The sequence below is a fragment of the Netta rufina genome, assembly GCF_964035555.1.
Source record: "Netta rufina genome assembly, chromosome: 26".
Lineage (NCBI taxonomy): Eukaryota > Metazoa > Chordata > Aves > Anseriformes > Anatidae > Netta > Netta rufina.
In genome coordinates this window covers 6,019,906-6,038,840 of record NC_140150.1, presented here as the reverse complement: position 1 = coordinate 6,038,840, position 18,935 = coordinate 6,019,906, and the positions used below count along the sequence as shown (strand labels likewise).

General features: G+C 51.8%; 1 protein-coding gene across 1 annotated transcript in view; it reads right to left on the bottom strand.

Annotated features, from left to right (window-relative positions):
• The window catches only part of GNAI3 (G protein subunit alpha i3), a 110,569-nt gene that overhangs the window by 5,107 nt on the left and 86,527 nt on the right, over positions 1-18,935 (bottom strand). The window contains exons 3-6 of the mRNA XM_084301849.1: positions 9,674-9,716; positions 9,431-9,572; positions 7,148-7,305; positions 421-549 (exon numbers count right to left, since the gene is read on the bottom strand). Of these exons, the coding sequence (XP_084157975.1) occupies positions 421-549; positions 7,148-7,305; positions 9,431-9,572; positions 9,674-9,716 (472 nt within the window). The remainder of the gene's footprint in view (positions 1-420; positions 550-7,147; positions 7,306-9,430; positions 9,573-9,673; positions 9,717-18,935) is intronic.

Genomic DNA, 18,935 nt, shown 5'->3' with positions numbered 1-18,935 from the left:
CCCAGCACTCCTCCTCTGCAGCAAGTGTCAGTCAGCAATCACTGGCTTTGTGAACACCATGCACCCCAGAGCCATGGCTGGGTCTTCACAGAGAGCCCTTCTCTTCCATTCAAAGAAAGGGGTTAAATTCAAACTCAAAACCCAGGAGTCAGTGTCCTTTTAGTATTTTTTTTTCTGATCCTGTAAACAAGCAGTCAGTACCTGTGTGTGCGATTCCAACACAAAAGCAGCTGAAAAGAATAGAAGAAGGCAAATAAAAGTCAAACCAGTATCTCCAGTGAGCAACACCAGTAGAAAGGGAGTACAACGGAGGCGAGGACACTTAAGAGCACGAGGCGTTTTGCACCGGGGGTGCAGATCTTACTGCCACGCACCAAGGAAATCACCGCAGTCCACAGGGACATGCTGCCCTTCACTTACTTGAAGTAGAGGTCCTTGAAGGTGAAGTGAGTTTCCACGATGCCTGTAGTTTTAACTCTGGTCCGCAGAACATCCTGCTGAGTTGGAATATAGGTCGGCTGGGATATTCTATCCAAGTCATTTAGGTAACTAAACCAGAAGAGACAACATAAGATGAGCTTTTTTTAGCCTCTGTGTTTGCTGTGAATCTTTTATAAACTGCAGAAGAAAGTCATCACAGAACTTATTCACCCTCTTCACACAATGCAGACCTCAAACACGCAGCAAACAGACAAACCCCCTTGGGTCTGCCTCGGGATGGTTATCTTTTTTTTTTTTTTTTTTTTTACCCCCTTCATGTGGCCTTGCAGCACGTGTTAGGTGGAGTTCAGCTGGTCAGGAGCAGTGCTTAATCAGAGGCTAGCACAAGAGGTACTGCTGATGCAGAAGCCATGCCAAGACTGGTATCTCTTGGGGCAATTCAAAGTAGTCAAGGTTTTTCACATCAAAGCACAAGGCAATAAATCCAGTGGCTCACTTTAAAGGGCAAGAATACATCAAACAAACTAGCAGGAAGGAATTAAGCGCAAAGACCAGCGCCACAGCAAGCAGATTCATTCACCTACTTCAGCAACAGCAAACTAACAACCAGAGGTGCCTTAATCCCAGCTTCTGGGAGGATGCAGCAGAAATTTGTAACTCTTTCAAGCTGCAAACATGACACGCTGGGAAGCCCGCGTGCCTGCGGGCGGCCCCACAGAGCCCAGGGCTGCTGGAAGCGCCCTTTTCTCCATGGCACCACAGCACCGTGCTCACCAGGACCCCGACTTCATTTCAGCTTCAGCAGATTCCCTTTGAAGTTTGGCTCTCGGATACATCATTTCCTGCAGCACCATAAATCGTGCCCTAACCAGCAACACCTCTGAGCTTGTTTTTGCCCGTTATGAGGACAGTGAAGCCTTCTCACTGGTGGAAGCAGAAGAGATGACTGCAGCTCCATTTGGAAGGGACCTCTCACAGCTACGGGCACACCTTTATCCTGAGTGTCTTTTTAATCAGCACAGAACTGTACAGCTGTCACGGTGGCACAACGGTGTTACGCTATCTTAACGACCTTGCCATGCCAAGCAAGCAGCATCACAGACCATTAGCGGGCAGAGTTTGCTCACAAGCAAACGTTGTGCCCAACGTTCACTCGCCTTTTTCACCAAGCAGGCAGCCCACCGAGCGGCATCTCCCTCCTCTGCCAGGAGCCCCAGCGGGTGCTGGCAGAGTGCTGACCTATTTTCTGAGCCCCAGCAGAACCCAGCCCACCTGCCAGCCTCCTGCACCGCAGGGCTCTTCTCCAAGGGCTGGGATCTGCAAGCGGTTTTAGCCCAGGACAGGACAACTCCCCTCATTCCCTCCTCCTGTCCAGTGGGATGAGAGGTTTGCAAACTGCTCTTTCACAGCACCACGGCGCCCGTAACTCACGCTTGGGATTGGCTTTAGATTCAGTTTGGTAAAACGGAATTTGGAAGGCAGCTCTCTTCGTTAGGCTTCTCGTAAGCATTTCTGCTGAGGATTTAACTTGCCCAAGTGGTTAGCCTCTTTCCTACCAGTGTTAGTTCAGCTGGGACACTGTGGTTGAGAACCAATGGAAGAGATGGAAATGAAACCTAAGAACTGACCCAGCAACTTTTAACAGCTTGGCTTTGATGCAGGTCACAGGGCTGCCCCAAATCACTGAAACGATAAATGTGCAAGCTGAGGCTGTAAAGCATCTGCTCCTAATTGCCAGCTTTCAGCATCAGGAGTTTGGGCAATGAAACTGGCATAACTCCCACTTAAGGCTTTTTAGGCAGCCAGGAGTGAATAGGGGCATCTCCCATCAACTGCACTGCAAAGTGCCGCTCGAACACTTGCATATCGATCAGCGGAACAAGGTGTATCAGGTTAAGCAGTACTCCATCTGCACGTTCCCTTAAAAATAAACTCGGCTAGATTAATTCAGAGGGACTCCAAGGGCAAGTAAATACCAGACCCCATGACAATGCCGAAGCAGTTGGATTTTTGAGCAGGGGATTTTTTGGTACTAGTTCCCATGTACACGCAACCCCCCCCAGCTATCTGGGGCTCGCCAGGGGCAGATGACTTTGTGGGCACAAACCACCGTGCCCACCGCACGCCTCCCAGCTGCAGAAGCCCAGTCCGTGCTGACCACCTCTGTCTCCCTCCATGACATACAGGCTGAGTGGAACTTGAAAAAAAAAAAAAAAAAAGGAAAAGCACAGTCTGAGACTCATGGCTTTGAGCTACTCATCACTCAGTTTGCCTCAGAGTTTACAGATGTTCCTCTAAAATACTGTTTCAAGAACTGAAAATGTACACCTTACTGAATCTTGCCACATCCCACGCAGCTTGCAGCCCTGTTCACAACCTCCTTTGTCACTGGGCTGCAGTCATACGCTGAGGCTGCGACACTTGTTCCCCACCTCGTACCCGTGTGTTTACAGAACCAGCTATTTCTCATGCTCAACACCACCTCGCAAACGCAAGCGTGCAAAAGGGTGGTTTTTTTCCTTGTTTTTTTTCTTTTTTTTCTTTTTCCACACTGAAAACTAGGCTTTGGGCACAGAAGTGCTGACCAAAAGCCTGCAGCATAACTCATGTTTGTGTTAGTGACCCTCCAAGCCTTCTCAGGACAGCCCTGGTTCGATACCGACGTGTGCGTGGATGTGTAGTTCCAGCCTGATCAGCTTCAGCACCATCCTGACTCACACTCAGGCCGACTGCTCTGCTAAGGAGCACTGACGGCAGCGGCAGGACTCTGGAGCACACAGCTTTCAGGAGGTGAATAAAACACAATTCCCCTCCTCCACACACTCACACGAGCCCTGGAGTGGCATTTTCCTCACAATTCAGTCATGCTTCCTTTCAGTGCTGGAAAGAATGCTTCCAAGGCCAAAAACTGTTCTGAAAGATTCATACAAAGCATTTCTTACGAAAGGCGCTCACAGCCAGAGCTGCGGGAGGGAGGGGCGGCCCCCGCAGCCGGGAGGCAGCGCCACAGACAAAGCCTGCCTCGGACCTGCTGCCAGGAGAGGCGCAGCCTGGTGCCCAGCTGGGTTTTTGTCTGCAGCCACCGAACGCCGAGCTTTCCAGAAGCCTTATCACAAGAACCCATCCGTGTCAGCCTGAAAATGCAAACGGTATTCCTCCTTCCAGAGGAGGTCGGTTCACACAGACTTGATCTACAGCCAAGCCTTCCTGCAGCAAGAAGAAAAAGGGTGAAGACCTGGTGAATCCTGTATCTAAAAGATGTCTTTTTCAGAAGTCTGCCTCCTCTTTCCCTGCATCTTTAGGTCGGTTTTGGCAGATGATGACATTAAACAAAGCAGAAAACATGGTAACAGAGCAGGATTTCCAGGAAAAGGGAATGCTGCGTGTTACCTTTATCAATACAAATGCTCATTTGGAGCAGTTCAGACAGACCCTAAGTCTACAACACAGACCTGCAGATGAAAAAACTCTCATCTGAAACTTGAACTGAGATCCCAAGGTGGTGTGTTACTCGGGAGGAATCACAAGAAAGTAGCACCAGGAGACACATGGGAGAGGTTCTATTTGAAAGTGAAGCAAATAAAATAAAAAGAAATCTAGGTTTTACCCAGCATCATAACTGTAAGGGAATTCAGGCCAGAAATGGCACTTGGGAGCGTGACAAGAAATGCCAGGATATGGAACAGTTCATCAGAAAGCATGCTAATTGCCTGCAGATAGCTCCCAACAGTATCTGCAGTTTGGTGCCTGCATGACCTTTGGAAAAAGCAGCAATACCAGCAAGCAAAATATTTTAGAGCATTATCCGCTTTCCAACACTTACAAGTATCAGATAGAGGCGACTGCAGAGATGTGCAAGACAATAAGCCTTAGCATCCACACTGCTGCCTCATCACAGGTTTTTGTTTGCTGTAGCTGTGACACCAAGAATCGTGCACAGGGTTCCCAAATGCTTCTCCACAGCACCCACTGGAGACAGGAGAGGTGATCTAGGGAGAGCTGTTTGTTCACGTCAAGAGGTAAAGAAGAATAGGAAACTGCAATATGACAAACAGGGACGTTCGAAACATCACACCAAAAGAGCACGACAGTTGCTAGAGGGACGTTATCAGATGGTGCCTAAGAGAAGACACTGAGCATTTATGCCAGTGTTTGAATATCCACAGTTTACACCAAGAGTTAACTCAACTGTTCCAAAAACCAAACCACACGCCAGAGAAAACATGCAGAACACTCAGGTTCCAGGACAGATCGTTTGGATTGGTGTTACCAGTGGTTATCTTCAGGAGCTTGCCAACACCCTTTGCATATGCACAACAAGCACACTGTTACAAGGTGAGCTCCCACGCGATGGGCAGGATCCATACTGCACAAGGGGAATGGCTCAGGCAGGCAACAGTGGAGAGAAAAGTTTTCAGAAGAATTTGACACAACCTTCAAAATCCTAGCACTCCGCCACAGCACTCCTGTCAGTTCCTGATGATAGTCAAACCACCTCATTTTCACAAGTGATCATTTGTATCTTGCTCTTTTTCCTTTTCAGGTGTCTCAGCAGAGGCCCTTGGGTCTGATCTGATGCCAGAAGCCCAGCACCAGGGTTGACACACAGTGCAGTGCAGAATTTCAGCTGAAAAACCAGCCACCCCAAAAAGAGCACTGGCTGCCAAGCCCAGTCCTGCTTGTAACAGCCACTGAAAGGAGCAGAGAGGTGACGTTCCCCCAGCAGTACTGCACACAAAAGCTACTGCCTACACAATCACCACCACAAGAAGGGATTGCAAGCCAGCCATCCTTTAAGCATGGACTTAAGAAACACCAGAAGATAAGGCAGGTCAGGGGCCACGTGCTGAGCAAAGAGGAGCAAATGCTGGCCACATGCTCACTTGGCCACTCGTTCTGTACATTAGCAAGGCAGGGGGCCCATGGAAGAAAACAGGTCTTGAACTGTGTGATTGCACTGTGCTCGCTCGCAGCATTTCCTAACCGTGGAGTTGCCTGGCGACTGATTCAAAAAACAATGCTGACTTCATGCAACTTCCTGCGGTCGTAGGACAGGAAGCAAAATTCTGACGCCTGTATCAGAAAAATGCCACACGGGTCATCACCAGGCTGAAATCTCTTTGCTGCAGATTTGACACCAGCCCATTAGAGCAACTCCTCACAGCAGGTGTCCACACATACCCGAGATGGGACATGACGCAGATACTGAGGAACAGGAACAACCCACTAAAGCCCAGTCTTTGAAAAGCAGTCAGGTGAAGCCATGTAAGCACTCAAGCAGGCTTACACCCTCTCTTCCCAAATTTGCCTTGTTGCTGGCCCCTCAATGCCCTGTTCTCCAGCCTGCCTTCATTCACATTATCTTCCCAGGCAGACCATCAAGACCACAAAGCCAGGGCTCCCCATCTTCGCTTCCTCCTTAAGCTCCACTCAACCTCTTAGGTTTTCTGCCTTAGATCCTGTGCGCAAGAAGAACTTCAGCTTTCCTCCTCTCTCCCACGTCTTTTTTTTTTATTAAATCTATTCACTCACTCATTCTCATCTATCCTTTTTTCTCCCTTTAAATATGAAGCTTCCTCCTTGTGTGCTGCAAAGGTACTCAAGAATCTGAGCCTCTTCTTGTCAACTCACTTAACCTTGATCTAAACCCATGATTATCTGCCGATGTGTTACAATTTAAAAAAAAAAAATCTTGCTTATTTTCAAGCTAAAATTTGCTCTGCACAGACAGAGCCTGCAGGCAACTCAGCTGTGACTCATCTAAAGTTTCTTTATAAAGTGCTTCCAAACTAATTTTTCAAAGGCATAAAACATGGCCAAACTGAAGAATTCTCAGGTGGACATCAGGAAGCATGCTTGACCCCAAAGTCATCCCTTCTGACTTATAAAACATTTGCTCTAGAGAGACCAAGCATGCAATTTTTTCCATAAAGAAAAAAGCAACAACTGTCTTGTTTTTTTAAAAGCAACAGTTTCCCCTCCCTGCACTAACCTGCCTCTTAGAAATAGATAAGGCATTCTGGTCAAAATTCTCATTAATTCCAGCCAGCTGCCAGCAGCAGCCTACAGCGTTCCTCACTATTTATCTAGTCATAACTTTCCAATTGTTAAGCAATTGTGTGCATTTTAGAAATAGAACGGTAAGCAGGTTTATAGCTCGCCTGCAGCACTGCCTTTGTGATGTTAAGCACAGAAACAGAAGCGTAGCGAGAGCTGTTAAAGAAAACAACTATATGAATATTGAATTGCCAGTATCAGGAGAGCCCAGTATTGGAAATTGTTGGTCACTGTGAATTTGGTAGTTAAATCAGAAGCTCAGTTTCAGGAAGAGTTACTCCCTTCTGCAGGGAAGGAGTAAAGGTCATGTCGCTGATGATCCGCTGCAACAACTGATCTTAATGCAAGGTGGTACATTGTTCTTCCACTACAAGCAGATCGCCAAGTTCACCTAGGCTCAAAACAAGGAATGCTTTTTCTTTTTTCTAGTCTCATATGCAGGGAAAAGATAGAGTAAAACTGACTGATCAGCTAAAGCTCAAAGTCAGCTTGAGAGCCAAGCCCTGAGAAAACCTAGCCCAGCTAGACTATGGTTTCTGTCCGCCCACTCTGGAAGCGGTTTCTGTCTGCTTGCAGCCACGGAAGTCCTTTTTGAGGACCAGTGTTTGGTTTGCTGTGAAGAACCCAGAAGCCAGTAACAGTCTCTTACTATGATGCAGAGTCATTAAGTTGATATTCTCTTGATCTGCTGAAGCAGGCCTGAACCCCAGCATCTCTCCATAATCGCTTGATCACACCAGCTAGCTCAGCAGTCATCACTCCCTCCTCTGCGCTTCCAGCTAATACAAACAGCTGACGGGCGTCGTCCTGCAAGAAGAGGTGAAGAAAAAAAAATCAAAATCAAAACTTAGCATCAGAAACTGTCTTAGAGGCTGCAGCAACTGCACTAAGGAGTCATGTTCCCCTCTGCCATGCTGTCCAGTCTTCTCCCGCAAATCACCACGTTCTTCTTCATCCTGCAGTCAGAAAAGTGAGATCTGTGCCAGAAACCACCTCCTCCAGCCTGTGGGGTGGGATGCACTGCTGGCGGGTGGCAGCCTGTGGCACACAACACTTCTGTAGCACCAACACCACAGGGATCTCCACCCCAGCACAACAGGCAGCATTCACATCAGAAATGCTGCATTTCAGTAACGTGGCACACGATGCCATCATCAGAGGAGAGGTAAGAATGCCAATGTGCTATTATAGCTAAACCATAAATAATGGCTTATAACTGAAAAAGCTTTATTAGAGCAGTGTCATACAGTACGGTAACAAGGAAAATCTCAGTATCAAAAGCAAGTTTTGGATGATTACAGGTTTAAAGCTTTGAGGATACGCTGTTTGCTGCAACAGCTGTCAGAAGGAAAGGAGACTGATTTCCTAATCAAGTGTTTCATCAGGAGATGGGACAGACTGATCCGCATTTGACTCTCTGCCCCAGAGCACAAAAAATTCTTTTCAGAAGTCTTAACGCAGGACCTTACTTCCCAAGCAGAAAAGCAAGCTTTTTCTCAAGCTTTTCAAACTAAGCAAGTTAACAAGCAGAATTTGAAAGTGGAAAACAGGCTGACCTACATCCCACACTGATGTTTACTTCTGCAGTGATCAGACCTGCCAGCTTCCTTTCAGATGTAAGAGACCTTTCACTATCCCAACAAGTTCTCAACTGCAGCAGACTGTCTCCCTCCTAATATCTGCTCCTCTCCAATGAGTATCTGTATCTGTACTGTCCAGCATTTACCAGCAAAGCTTGGAAAACAGTCAAATCTGCCTGCTACTCCAAAGGGTACTTCTCCCGAGCACAAGGCAACAGCCACCTAAATTAATTTAATCAAGGTTTAAATCACTGCAATACAGAGCCGGAGCTCAGTTATGAGTCTTTGCACGTGCTGCACTTATGGGTACAGTGCTATGCTGACAAGTCATACGCTGTGGTTTGCTGGGAGGCAGTAGATTTAGTTACCCTGGGTCTTGCCCTACAAAACTGTAACAAGTTGTTTGCCCTTCAGCGTAGTTTGGGGCACGGGAAAATTCTTGGCATTCAGCTCTTGTTCTGCTTTTGCAAAGCAAGCTAAGCTTGGGCAGGTCAACTGAAAAAAAAGGAACTTGGATTTTAACATCTTCCTCCTTCCAGCCACATTAGCCAGGCTGAGATCATCACTCAACCTGCACAAGCTCAGAGGAAAGGTGGAGCAGAATGCCAGGGTGGGTTTGGAGAACAGTTGAGTAACAGCATAGGTTAGTGCGCAAGTGAATATATGCCCTTCAGCAAGGACACTTTGTATCTTAAGTTCCAAATATCTGCAGTTGCGACACAAAGAAGCAAAGTGTGTTACTTCACTTACCGTGTATTAACTGTAAGCACAAGGAATCAGTGCAAGTCAGCAAACGTCACAGGCTGTGCAGCCACCGCCCAGAATACACAGATCCCATCTCCTACTCATTTTCAGGAGCTTCTGACTTCCCATTCTGCCTGTGCCTTCCCCCACCACGACAGTTAAGACTTCCTCTCTTCAGTTTCTACCAGCTTGAAGTACTGATGGTGAACACCAGTAAGAAAGAGCACAAGGAATCAGCAGAACTGAATGGTAAAGGAGGGCCTCCAATCCTCAGAATGCTAAGACTACAAGTGTGATCAAAGTTTATTTGGTTCAGCTTAAAGACTAACTGGCACAACGCCTTGAAACACTAATGAGGACTGACGTCCAAAGACAAGCAATTTAAACCAAAACTAAGAGCTTTGTTAAAAATTCAAATACCTTATACAAATGGTTGGGGATTTTTATTTATTTATTTGAGCACTCAAACTACAGATCGTGAAGTGTCCCACTAATGCATCTTGTAACAAACATACTTCCACTATAAGCGTCATGGGCAGAATTTCCAGGATTCATTAACACAAGTCACAGCACCGACTCAGACTAAGGGAAATAAGTGAAATACTTACTGCTCTGGCAACTTCCCCAAAGTCTATCTTTAGCCTTCCCATGGCTCTTATGATTGCAATGATGGACTGGATAGTATTGCTGTAGACAACCACTTTATATTGTTTGCATTCTTCCTCTGAATAGCCATCCTCATGAATAATCCTGGAAAAAAACCAAGCCGTCACTCCCAAGCCAAAGCACAAGGGCACTTCTTATTTCATCTTGCACTGAAATGCAGTTCACATGACTGCACTCTCACTTACTTCATCTGCTTCACAATGGTGCTTTTGCCAGATTCTCCAGCACCTGAAAAGCACAAACAAATTCCAGTTAGCAAAGTTAGAAAAAAAAAAAGCAGATTGTGCCCTCCTCACTTCCAACAGAGAAGTTGACAGGGTTTGGAATAAGATGCTTCCTGTGCTAGCAGAGCCCCATAGCAGCTGTACCGTCCCCGGGGGAGGGATGGCACCTATAGCTGCACCCTCCTCAGGATTTATCTAACAGACTGTCTGCCCGCCACCCCTTGTTTCCAGCTCACTAACTCCAGCCCGAGGCAGCCCAACAGCTAAATGCATGGATGCCATCAGGTCCTGGCCACTATCGCCGGGCTGAGCAAGAGAAAAGCATTGGCCTTGAACAACCAGGTGGGGATAGCCACAGATCCTGGGGCACTTTCACAAGGAACAGCTAACTCAGAGCAATCTTGTGAGGTATTCAGAGGAAGGGAGCAGACTCAGAAGAGAGCTCAAAAACATGCACAAATTCTGCACACAGATCCAGGTGAAGCAGCTTAGGACATTAAAGGCCAGAAATGTGTTACTGTGTCAGAGCAGGAATACCATGATAGATCTTGCAAGGTCCCTCGGCCACTTTGCGGTCAGCCAAATGCTGCCCATAATGTTCTAAACAGAAAAACCCAGGCGCGCTCCCGTGCTCCATTAATACAGCACAGTGGTAAAAGCACACTGACAGCACTCCCGAGCCAGGTGCTTCTCAAGAAGCCGCAGCAGAATCCAACGAGGCCTGCCCAGACTTGAAGTGGCAACTCCCGGCCACCCGTGAGTCACCAGCAGGAAGAGCAGGGACCTGGCCTCACGCTGCAGCCGCTCGCTGCTTCCCACGGGGGAGCACAGCCACAGGACAGGTCGGGCACCTCCACCACGGCACGGCACACCCACCCACAGCGCATGCAAGGCAAATTGCAATTGATTAACAAGTTCTATTCTCCATCGTTTCCCACAATACAAGCTTTATTATTCTGGGGAACCGAGGACAAAGAGACCCGCACGTTTACTTAGGAAATGAGCGCTTGCCACAGGATGACTTCCAGCTGAAGTATCAGAGCTGTGGGCAGCAGCACCTGGCCACGCCTGCATCGCAGCCGCCTTTCCTTCAGAGGATGGAGCAACCTGCCTTGCTGAGCCCCTGCACACCGCGGGGGGCTGACTTATTCCAGCCCGCCGAGTCAGAGGCTCCTTTCACCAACGTTGCTTTCAATCCAAGGCATCGCAGAGCGCTCTGCACCCACTTCCCAGGGTGCAGCGAGGGCAGCAGCCACCTCTGCTCACCAGTGCAGCGGGCACTGGCTCTGTGCCCCAAAGCCACGGCATTATCACAGCTCGTTATCACAGCTCACCAAGCCCCGCAGCAGCAGCAGCCAGGGGGTATTGCCCATGCGAGGCCTGTGCCAGTGATGAAGCACGCAGAAAGCACGCAGGAGTCACTGCGTGCCAGCAGACAGCTGGCTCTGCTCTGCCCCGTGCGACCACGCAGCAGGAGCTGCCTGCAAACAAGCTGGACCAGCCATGGGTTTCAGGCTGCTCGGCCTAAAGGGCTCGCTCCGAGCTGCAGAACTGGGTTTGCTGAAGCCCAAAGAATAAAGCTGAGCCTGTCTGGATTTGGTTACGTGACTAAAGGTGTCCTGGCCAGGGGACCCAGCCTGCCGTTCACTTCCAGCACAAGGACTGCAGGTGCCCCAGCGCACACTGAGAACTGGCGGAGTGGTGACCCTGAGCAGCATTGCTGCCAGCAAGGCGAGTTTTGTTGGGAGAGGAGAATCCCTTTTAGGTTATCAGACTGATGGGGAAAGACCAAATTTCAGGTATAAAAAGAGGCTGTGAGAACTGGGCTGTGGCATACTTCTCTAGAAGAAAGTAGATGAAATGCTCTTCCAGAAAAAGAGCGTTTCCCAAGCCTCTTGCAACACCCAAAGCGGACTACACTGCATTCCAGATCCACTCCTGTATCCCTGAAGCCTTGGGAAAGCCGGCTCCTAGGTACAGCACCACAAATAGGGCATGAAAGCAGTGCTGTTGCTCAAAAACAAACAATTCACTGCCCGGTCTCACTGCTCGATGCCATGCTGGCATAGGAACCCAGAAATCCAACTCCCGAAGACAGAAAGTTGCTTTGTTGGGTTTGGGAGCAGGATGGGTACGCTGCTTCCTCGCTTGGAACTTCACACATGTTCTAGCTTGCTCGTTTCACCTTCCCTATTCAGCCAACAGGGTTTTGGTGGAGGAAAGGGCAATACCGCAGAGAACCTGGAGGAACACGAAGTACTTGCAAGAACGTCAGGGTAGGGCTTACAGCACGGGCTGGGAAGGAGCACACAGGACGGCTGCTTTCTGCCAAATACAAGCTGCCGTTCACCGGCTGTGAGCACGCTGTCACCCTCGGAAGAAGGCAGCAATCATCCCAGGACTGAGCGAGGACAACGCTGCCTTTACAGACACGCACTGTGTCCACTCCCAGTGCATCCGTCAGTTCCCAGATGTTGACGTGGATTCCTGAGGCTCTGCTGCTGTATTAAATTACAACAGAAAGCTTCCCCAACATCAGACAAGGTCATTTTCAAGCTGAATGCACATTTCCTCCTAGGGAGCTTCAAACCCAGCAAGTGGCCAAATATTTTTACAGCTCTTGGTGGCTGAAGACAGGAGATGCAGATCTGGTTCTTCACCCAGCAAGAGCTTTCGCAGCAGGACAAGCAGCTGGATGACAGGTTCTCAGGCTGTCAGGTGGGAGGAAACCAAAGTCAAATGAGGCCTTAACACATTGTATCACAGGGCTGTGCCTCCAGCCTCTGTACGCAGAGTGGCTGGACGAGGGTTTCTGCTTCTTCGGAGAAGAGCTGAGGGACACGCTGCTGTCTGAGCAGCAGAGTGCCACTGCCTGGGGCACGCGGCCGCTCTGCTTGCTTCGGCTGCGCGCGAACACCTTTAAGCACCGATTTTGCAGATACTGCTTTGAGTTTAGCTGCCTCACCATCCCCCTCGGGGACGGCAGCACTAGCAGCTGCCCTGTGCAGCAGGGAAACTGCTCCCGAGATAGGGCATGTGGTGCAATTTAAATCAATTAGCCTTTAGTCTAGGCTGAAGGGTTACCAGATGAGAGTCTCTCATGACAAAGTACTTCCATGTCTGGAAACCAAAGAACTCAACTTTTAAATTATTCCTAAGCATAATTCATTTTTTTTTTTCCTTCCCTCAAGTCTTAAAGAGAAGATATTGCCAACTCAGCTCCAGGCAGAACAGGCAACATAAGACACATTCCATCTTTAAAGCCGTTGAAGAAACGTTAGAAAGAAATAATAACAAGGCAAGCTTTAAGCAGAATCCCCCAAACCTTTATTCAGATCTCCGAGGGAATTAACACCTTTCACCCAAGCAAACCCCGGAGGCCTGAAGTGCACGACGCAGCAGGGCTCCCCACCACAGCCCGCTTCTGCGGGACTCTATCCGAATCCTGGAGCTTGCAGGAAGCATCCTCCAGCTGAGCAGGCTCTTTCCTCTTGTTGTGCCCCCCGGGATGCCTGCCTCTCCTGGGGCAGGCACGCTTCTAGCAGGGGTGACACCCAGCGCAGCGACCTGCTGGCTGCACGCTGGTGACAACCCCAGGCGGCACGCACAGCTGGGTGCAGGAGCGTTAGGGCTCCGTGTACCCGGCGCCTCCGCCCCGCTCTGCACAAGGGCTCCTCCACGCAAGCCCTCGTGTTTCTTTCCGCAGGTAAGCATTCCCCTCACTTGGCCGTTGTGATGGGAAAGCCTCAGCGCTGCCACCTCCCCGCAGAGCCCTGCGCAGGGATTCGGAGGAGGCTCCCGAGCACAACCTCTGGCTCTTTTCTCATCGCCAGACTCGCTGCCATTTCCTCAGATTACCTTAAAATAATCCACTGCTGCAGCAGGCATCGCCGAACTTGTACTGCCTGTCATCTGAGTGACAAAACAATATCAGATACAATTATGCCATGACAACACAGCCAAGTTGGTTATACAACACTAATTCGAGCCACATTCGTTTAACTCTTTCCCTTCTCATTTCCAACCCCACGCACCTCAGCAGCGGCCTCAAAAAGCAGCAGCCCGTGCTTTTGGGGGCCGGGGTGCCCGTTCCTCACCCTACTGCTGCTAAGGGACCGAGAGGCAGGAAAAAGCGACCCACGCCCCCTGCCCCTTTCCCTGCCAAGAGGCAGCCCAGGACAGGCTGCCAGGGCTGCCGCATGTCACCTCCTCTGGGAGGGGATTCCCGAGGGAATTTTTCTGTCTGTTCCCAGCCTGGCCCCCTGGCCCTGCACCTCATTAAGCCCTCATTTTAAAGCGCCTGCCCTCCAACACCACAATCACTCGCCAGGAGCTCCCACTGGGGCAGCAGCTGCTTACCAAGGCAATGGCTGGCATCAGGCATGGTCTCCTCCAAATTGCTCAGGAAAAAAACCAACACGTTAACACTGCCCCGGTCTATTCCACGACACCAGTGCTGCGTGCTCCCGTGCAGCTCGTGGCATTTTCAGGGGCCCCCTCTCACTGCCTACCTGTGCTTTAATCTCCCTCCTCTCCAAATTTTCACAGTTGTTTGCATTTTACTTAGTTCCCAGCCCCAGCCTGAACATCTCCAGGTCTCATTTCTGTCCTCTGACACTTGCAGTTTGTCTAAATATTTGCACGTACCGGGCAAGCTGCTGCTCTGCCTTGTTCCAAGTCACTTGAGTGGCTGCAAAGGGTTTGCACAAAGCGATGCACATCAGGCCCTGGGTAACCAGCACTCAGCGCACCCTTTGCTCCCGGGCGCACACAGCTCCATTTGCCCTGATGCCTGCTGTTTGCACTTACAGCGGGGCTTAAGCTTCAGTCGAGTACCTTTAGCAGGAAAAAGAGCAGGGACTGGAACGCTTTGCATAGCGCGAGCGGGCAGCGTGGCGTTGGAAGCGCTCGTGGGCCTGCAGGTCTCCAGAAGAGCAGGCAGCTGGAGCGCTTTGAGGAGCTGAAAAATCAGGAAATGAGCCGCTGGATGTCACTGGGCCCACTGATACCAGGGCTGGAACACTGCTTGGGCACTGCTCACTGTCAAACACAGAGCAAGCCTCTCCTCTGTGCTTCAGGTAGCGGTTACAGGGAGATCACCTTTCGTCAGGAGAAACCACGGCTGAATGGAGCAGGGATGTGCAGAGAAGGCTTCACAAGCCCAACGCCTCTTCTCCCAGACTGGCAGCGAGGAACACGCTCATCCCACAGCTCTGCCTGCGCGCCCCAGGGAGGGCGATTTCCCCTCCCAAGTCTCCTGCTGCTTTTGGCAGAAGCGGCTCCCCCCCGACTGACCCCGCAAGACCCCCCTGCAGCCACTGCTCCTCCGCTCACCCCGCGGGGCCAGGATCGCTCCCCCAGAAGCCGGCTGGGACGAAGGCCCCCAGCCAGCCCCTGCTTACTCCCGGGGTGGACGAGGGGGAACCTGAGGCAGCCCCAGGCCCTGCTGCAACGAGCGGTGCAGAGCCAAGCGGCCCCGCACAGCCTGGAGCTCACAAGATTTTGGGGAAGAGGGCAACGAGCATGGCACCAAAACACAGAGCGGACCGGGAACTGCAGCACTGCACGGCTGTGCTCCAGGTACAACGGCCACTTTAAAGAAGTTACCTCTTCATTCACGCCGCCGAGGAAATGAGAAAGGGAGGCCAAAGACTACCTGCACCTTCCAGACACGAGCACCAAGCAAGCTCACTGTTTCAGAAGGTATTTTAAGCAAAGTGCTCTTTCTAAAGCTCGATCAAAACTTCAGATGAGGACTTCTTCCCCACAATTAAGGGGAGAAGCCCTGAAGCATCTGAAAGTTTCAGGAGGGAAACCAGGTTACTGCCAAAACAAATCCTTACTCGAGACTTGGAAGAGATGCACCTGGAATATCCATTAAAGCCCAAAAATTTAGCAGGCTGACACGCTGCTGATCCCTAGCCTCTGCAGGAGGCCACGCACAGCTCGTAACTACAGCAACAGCCCGCATCCGCTGCAAAACCACAGCAGGAGCTTGGCAGAAACCTCGGCAGACCGCTGCCGAGACAGGGGATGCTCAACCCCCACTGAACCCCAAAACCCACCGAAGCTCACAGGCATTGCCAGAGCCAACAGCCTGGGAACAGCCCCGGGAGCAACGTGGGGTCACCCAGCTGGGAAGGAGCCCAGGGGCCGGAGCACGCAGCCGGGGGGAGCCCAGCCCCTCCAGCACCGGGACCACGGCGGAGCAGGGGCTGCATGAGTGCTCGTAAGCGTCCCCGGGGGGACACTATCTCCCCAACAGCACAGATGTTTCCTTTTGTCAACATTTATTCTAGCCCCTCCCTAGCAAACAGCCGTGGATATTTGCCTTTATACACAAACACGCTCCTAGGACGCGGTTTTCCAGGAGGCTGCAGCCCTGGCACGCGCTCCTCCTGCGCAGGCTGCACCCCCGGCCCTCAGCCCTGTGCCCAGCCCCAACACCCCCCCCTGCTGTGCACACTGCTGGCCCCGCCGATATCCATCACGTCTCCCCTTGCAGAGATGTTTTATTTATTTCAGCGCAGCCCTGGGAAGCTCTCGGATAGCACAAGGCCAGGAGAGCTTGGCTGACTACAGGACCCAGCCCCGGGAATCAGGAAAAGGAGATGCCATCAGAAAGGAGGGCAGCGGTGTCAGGCCACCGGGCCCCACGAGACACAGCTATTGTTAGAAAAGTCAACAGGAATCAGAACAGCTGAGGCTGACACGCTGTGACAGCGACAACCACACACTGGAAAAAAAAACAACACCCGTACCCAAAAGGGCCCGGCTCGGGCTAGCAGGAGCCAATGGTACAGGACGAGCTGTCGCTGCCTCTGCACGAAGCAGAAGCAGAGGATCCGCTGCAGGAAGCCCTTCTGAAAACCTCACCACCGAGAGCCCTGGCACCACGGTGACTCTGGAGGCCCCCCGGCACCCAGCGCGATGTGGGGGTGGTTCCCGACACAGCCCCGCAGGCAGCCCCCGTGCTGCATGCAACTGTGGATCTTTCCCATATGAACCCCACCTCATCCCTGTATGGAAAAGGAAGGGAGAGAGGCTTGCCTGCATTATTTGGCCATCAGTGTTTGTGTAAGCCTGAAAAATTAAGGCTTGAAACCACAAAGCTGCAAATGGCTCATAAGCAACACGAGCTCCTACGCACCCATCCTTCACCTTTTTCTTTTTGCCTAGAACCTTCCTAGGGCATCAGCCTTATTTTACATAAAGGCTTTGAACGCCTGAGCGCTGCCTTAAAGCTTCAGGGGAAAATTTTAACGCAGCCTTCAGTGGCTGCCCCACGCGGGGCTCACAGGGAGCTGGGGGAGAGACCCGGGGCAGGGCCAGTACCTGCAGCACGCGAAGCAGGCGGCGTCACCCCACAGCCAGGCAGGCGAAGCCCTCACTTCGAGGCTCCTCGGCCAAACGTGGCCAAAAGCATTGCTCAACTGTTCTGGGGGGGCTGGATACGGCCCAGGGAATCCCACATCCACCCAACAGGCTCCAGGCTGGCCACGGCTGGAGCAACTCCCAGCACCGACAAACTGCCTGAGGAACTGCAGAAAGAGGCGCAAAACCGGGCAGAGACAAACCTAAAGGTGTCAAAAAAAAAAAAAAAAGCTCCCCTTTGGTAAAATTAAAAACTAGAAACTGGGGAGAGAAGAAAAGGCCAGCCCTGGCAGGACGCAGACTGCTCTTTGTCCTCGCACGCTGCTGCAGCAGGGCCAGATCCTGGTGCCCACGAACCCAGCGGCTTCCAAGCAGGCTGCGAGCGCTGGTGAAGTGACTCCGGCTGCACCCGGTGCGGGATGCCAGGGGTGCCGGGGGAGCCTCCGGCACTGCAAACGCTGAAGGCTAGCTGCAATAAGATTTGGGAGACAGCGTGAGGTAATGGGAACAGCCTGAACTCTTGCGACGTCCATTTTACCTTTGATACAAAATTTTTTCTACGGAAGGAAAACAAACAACAGAAACTATTTTCCTCCATGGCAAGAACCAAATCAAAGTTCACGTCTGATTTACAGCCGCTTTACCTCATCCCAACCCCGCAGCGCACAGAAAGGCTGGTGGAGCTGACCCACTGCTGCGAGCCACGAACTGAAAGGCCCGAGAACAACCACAGACAGCGGGACAGCCTCCCCGTCCCCACCATTAAATGGCCAGCCGGCCAGAACCACCTGCACCGGCCGTGCCCTGCAAAGCTGGCACCAGCTCCCGGCAGCCCCATGAGCACCGGCACGGCCAGCAACACCCTGACCCCCAGTGCTCTGCCAACAGCCCCGACCCCCCCTCCCCACCCACAGCCCCGCAGCACACTCTCATGGTGCGGCTCCCGGCCGAAAAGCAAGCGACCACCCCTGCTGGCTGCCCCGGCGCCCCTCCGAGCCCCCAGCTTTTTGCCTTCAGCCTCACCACGTGCTGCAGGAGCGGTGCTGAGCGCTGCGCCTTCCCCAGCCTGCTGCAGAGTCAGCCCAAAGCCACGTTCAGCCTGCACGGAGGCAGCGAGGCAGCCCTTCTGGGCAGGACCCAGCACGGGGGCGTGTGCAGGGCCACGGGAGGAAAGGCACAGGCTGCTCTGCGGGGACAGGGGTGTGGGGGGCAGGCAGACCCCGCCACCAAGACCCCCGAGGTGGGAGCTGTGTCCCAGAGCAGCAGAGACCTGGGCTGGGCAGACACGGAGGGAACGGTGAAGACAAGGGTCTGAAAAAAAGTTCCTCGCTAGCACTGCTGCCTGAGTGTCTCATTTTCCTTGTGACCCAGGTGGACTGATGCTGAATTTGATGGAGGGGCAACAGCCCTGAGTTTTTACAAACAGTTATCAAAACGAGCAGGCGGGCAGGGGACAGCCCACGAGCCCCCCGGTGGGAAGCAGCACACACCTGGAGCAGGGGCGTACGGACACCCCAACACACGGAGACCCCAGCACACGGAGACCCCAGCACACGGAGCTCCCCTCGGGCCTCTGCCCACCCCAGGGCCCAGCTCCCGCTCGCTGTTTGCTCTTAGAGCTGGCCCAGTCGGTGCCACCACGGTAAGGAGAGAAGGGTAAACGAGTCAGAGCGGTTACCAAACACCAACTGGGAAAACACGAAACAGGAGACGTGCCTCTGGTGACAGCCACGGCTGCTCGGGATCGCTGTATGGGGCCGGGAACAAAAGGCGGTGGCACGGCGAGCGAGGGGGGCAGCGCACTGCCCAGCCTCCGTCCGGCTTTGTGCGGGGTGCGCTGCAAAACCAA